The 4265-nt window shown below is 39.9% G+C and overlaps 1 protein-coding gene across 2 annotated transcripts in view; it reads left to right on the top strand.

The window, feature by feature from the left end:
• Positions 1–851: 851 nt before the first annotated feature.
• LOC110500706 (splicing factor 1) overlaps positions 852–4265 on the top strand; it is a 13575-nt gene continuing 10161 nt past the window's right edge. Inside the window, exons 1-3 of one of the 2 annotated variants that reach the window (XM_036958153.2) lie at positions 852–1313; positions 1739–1870; positions 3949–4024. In XM_036958153.2, coding sequence (XP_036814048.1) covers positions 1058–1313; positions 1739–1870; positions 3949–4024 — 464 coding nt within the window. In that variant the 5' untranslated portion in view covers positions 852–1057. The remainder of the gene's footprint in view (positions 1314–1738; positions 1871–3948; positions 4025–4265) is intronic. The other variant, XM_090214794.1, reaches the window with a different exon arrangement.

Here is a 4265-nt window from a genome sequence, read left to right as displayed (position 1 = left end):
TGACCAAGAAGGAGTGTGATGGAGTGCAGCATCAGGTGACCTGGCTTTCACAATCACCCAACCTCAACCCAATTGAGATGGTTTGGGATGAGTTGGACCTCAAAGTGAAGGAAAAGCAGCCAACAAGTTCTCAACATATGTGGGAACTCCTTCAAGACTGTTGGAACAGCATTCCTCATGAAGCTGGTTGAGAGAATGCCAAGAGTTTGCAAAGCTGTCATCAAGGCAAAGGGTGACTTTGAAGAATCTCAAATATAAAATATATTTGATTTAACACTTTTTTGGTTACCACATGATTCCATATGTGTTATTTCATAGCTTTGATTTCTTAACTATTATTCTACATTCTAGAAAATAGTTTAAATAAAGAAAAACATTTGAATAAGTAGCTGTGTCCAAAATAAAAAAAATAAAAAGCTGTGTCCAAACTTCTGACTGGTACTTTGCGCATATATAGCGCCTATAATCTTTGAGAATGTACAATCATCAAAATAAAAGCTAGAACATCAGACTCCCATTGATTGTATGTTTGATCATAAGAACACAGCATTAGCCATGTCAAAATGCGTAGAATTGTGTGAAATTATGCTATAAAACATTTTCAGTCACTGCCATTGCAAAATGTTTAGAACTGCATATACATTCTTTGGTCATTGTTTATTTTTTCAGCTCTCAACAGTTATGGTGGATCAAGAAGCAAAAAATTGTAACGGTTGGCAGACATCAACATTCAAGACCCAATCAAAGAGTGTGGCCCAATGATTGTCATGGTGAACGTCCAATCGTTTTTCGGGGAAGTTAAGGAATGGCAGACTGACACTATTCGTTTTAACCAATGAAACGTGGGAACGTTTCTGCTGGCACTGGTCTATACCAATAGTAGAGTTTCGCTGTACAGGTTCTCGGTATACTCCTTTGCGATATTTCGCTGTGCGCCATTTTATGTTCCCCAGCTCGAGTGGAGAAGGTTGTGGATGTCGTTCAATGTAATATTTGTTTATCTATTTACAAGCGTTGGTAACCTACTTTAATTTGATACAACAGAGCACCTTTGGAAATGGCTACGGGAGCGAATGCAACCCCTCTAGGGAAGCTGCACCCGAGTATCGGCGCTAAACGAGGTTTTGATGCTGGGCCTGGTGCGGGGTTAATGCCTCCACCCGGGCCTCCTGTGGCCTTTCCTTCGATACCGAATTTTCAGCCACCAATTCCCAACGTGTCTTTCCCGCAAGCTCACCCGGTGTTTACTGCGGTGGCTGCTTTTCCCACCCCACCACAACCACCCCAAGGTGCCGGAATGCAGCCCCAGTCAGGTAAGCTAGGCTAGCTAGCGAGCTAAACAGCGTGGAGAAAGTCCTTCACAGTGTTGGAGTGTGTTGTGGGTTGAGCAGCGAAAGTAGCTTGCTAACACCCCATATTAGCTAGCCAACATTATCGATGTTTCATATGCTGAAATGTATCTAATTATCATTGCAATGCGAAATACACGTAGTACATTAGTAATATGTGCCAAGTGAAGTGAACAGGATTCTAGCCAACGACGTAATTAACGTTAAACACAATATTTGTTATAACTGGTTCAACGTTAACTGGTAATTTAACAATGCACGGTAGTTATTAGGACATCGTATTTTTAACTAACGTTACTTAGGTGTCTGTTTAGGAAATCGTAAATTGTACATTATCAGTCAACATGTATAAGACCCACGTTGAGAATACCCTCTTTCTCATCTGTCAGACTTCGGTCAGAAAAAAGCCAGGAAAAGGAGCCGCTGGAATAGTGAAACACCCGACCAGAAGACAGTCATTCCTGGTATGCCCACCGTCATCCCGCCTGGACTGACTCGGGATCAGGAGAAGGCCTATATAGGTAACTTGCTAACTTGTCCACTACTATATAACAGAACTGTATTGTACATGAATTTACAAGCTAGTGTTTAGATTTACAGAATTAACTGCCTGGTTCTTTACATGTCCCTGTGAGATCCAGTTGCCTAGTGTTTTTTTTCCCCCTCACGTTCTGAGTATTGAAATGTTATGTATAGTTAATGACATGTTTGCTGAATTTCATCAGTTAGAGCATATTGAAACAGTCCGTGTTGAGTCACTCACCCCACTTTGGGAGACCAATGTCCTGACTAGTGCATAACCACGAAAGGGTTGATTTGCGTTGAAGGTGATTCAAGTACAGTATTTGCCAATACATAGACAAAACTTTGCAGCTCAAGCTTTGCAACTCAAGCTATAGTGTGGAATCGTATTGCTCTACCTAACGAAATTCAGTATTTTTAAACAACTGAGTATACTAACTTGTGGATGTGGGGTGTAAAAGAAGGCCTTTATCCTAAGGAGTTACAGTAATGTGGTTCTCCTATAGCAATTTTTTTTTTGTGGCATCAAGGTTTGCATACCATTGGACATCCATTAGCAAAAAAGAAAGGTGTCACTGTCCCTTGGCATGAAGGGATCGACCAATGTTGTCCTTGTGACATGCTAAAATTTTACTTAATATCATACATGTGAGTTTAGTGTATGAGCAATGCTACTTAAAGGGCAAAAAGCAAAATACTAATTTCCTGTTCATCCTTTAGAACAGGCACTAATTTGGATGTTTTAAGACCCATTTAGTTTAAGAAACGGTCATCTTGACTCTAAATGCCTTCCAACAGTAGTGTAACACCACCAAACCGGCCTTGGTGCAGCTGGTATTTAATCCTAGATGCCTTTGCCTGCCGTTGTGCCCTTGCGCAAGGCACTTAACCCCTCACACCAACTTCTCCATTGGCGCCCCCTGATCCAACCTCTCCAACCTGTATTGTATGTGTGTCATTTTGGAGGGGTTTGGATAAAGTGGAAGTCAGATTTCAGTTGAGTCTGTCTACATGTCAGTAACAGAATGGGTTATTGATGTTGAGTCATTGTTAATGGTTGGTCTTCCTTGGTATGTAAACATTCATTTGTGCCTGCCTTCTGTTCTTACTTTTTATTTTTCCTTTGTTCATTCACCACAATAACCACACAAGAAGTTCAAAAGGATTTGTTGGAAGCGTGTAAGATGAAATAGCAGTGAAATATCAATTCACAGTGGCTATGTTCATCTCATTTGAATCTTGTCAGGAAGGGGTGGGAGTTTTTGGAGGTTGGGGAAGACTGGTTTACATTTGGTCGTGACTCCTATACAGAAATGTGCATGTGATGAGTGATTTATTTCTGTTCCTTCCTATTTTACATAACCAATAGCTCCTTGGCTGTAGAGCCACTGGTGTGCAGACAGTGACTCTCTATTGGCTCATTGAACTTTATTAATGTTATATTGTGTTAGGACGACTTGTGGATTGAGTTTCCCTATTCTACTAAAGCCACAATTAACTACGATCGTATAACAAAGGTCACATTATTATTATTTATTATTATTATGATAATAATATTACAAATTGAAATGAATCTACATGCATATAATAGGGTTTGGAATGTGGTTATTTTATGCCGGCAGGCATGGAACCCTGCTCTAATGACCCTCTGAAATGTTGCTGTACATATAAGCCCTTCCTTCATTAATGGGATGCCAAATTTTGCATATGTACATAACATCCATGCATATGTAAAACACATCCTGGGGCTTGTTATTTCCTGATGACAGTTCACTTTCCGTTCAATGAATTGGCTCTATAGAGTTTTGCATGGCCATTTTGGTACATCCATTTCCCCTGGAAATGAGGAAGGGTTTTTACTGTTGTAGAATATTTGCTGGAATTCAGAAGTATACTTTATTTCCCTTGTGTTTTAATGTAAATGTTTAATCATTCATTGTAATCGTGTTTTTTTTGCCTCTAAACAAATGAGACGGTGCTCTAATTTAGAATGCACTGTTTCCAGATTAATGTTATGGTGGTAACTGCATTTCTCTCCATCCTTCTTGTTTTTCTTTCCTAACCTGAATTCTTCCAGTCCAACTGCAGATTGAAGACCTGACTCGTAAACTGCGTACAGGAGACCTGGGAATCCCTGTTAACCCTGAGGACAGGTCGGGAAAAGTTTTAAACCCACGAACAGTAACATTTTCTCTACCTTGTTCTTTTGACGCCAAATGTTGGTCTTTGGAAAATTATACATAATTTTCAGAAGATGCTTTAGGTCTTGAAGTGTAGTAGATTTAGTATCCATTCACTAGTGGTAGAGGCATATTGTGACATAGTAGCGTACTTTTCTCAGTTTATATTTTCTTCAGTAGTAAGTACACAGGGATGCCCTACTTCTAGGCTCTT

The sequence above is a fragment of the Oncorhynchus mykiss genome, chromosome 21, assembly GCF_057628025.1.
Source record: "Oncorhynchus mykiss isolate SJ-2025 chromosome 21, ASM5762802v1, whole genome shotgun sequence".
Taxonomy (NCBI): Eukaryota; Metazoa; Chordata; class Actinopteri; order Salmoniformes; family Salmonidae; genus Oncorhynchus; species Oncorhynchus mykiss.
Note: the sequence above shows the minus strand (reverse complement) of the source record. Positions and strands in the feature narration are given on the sequence as shown.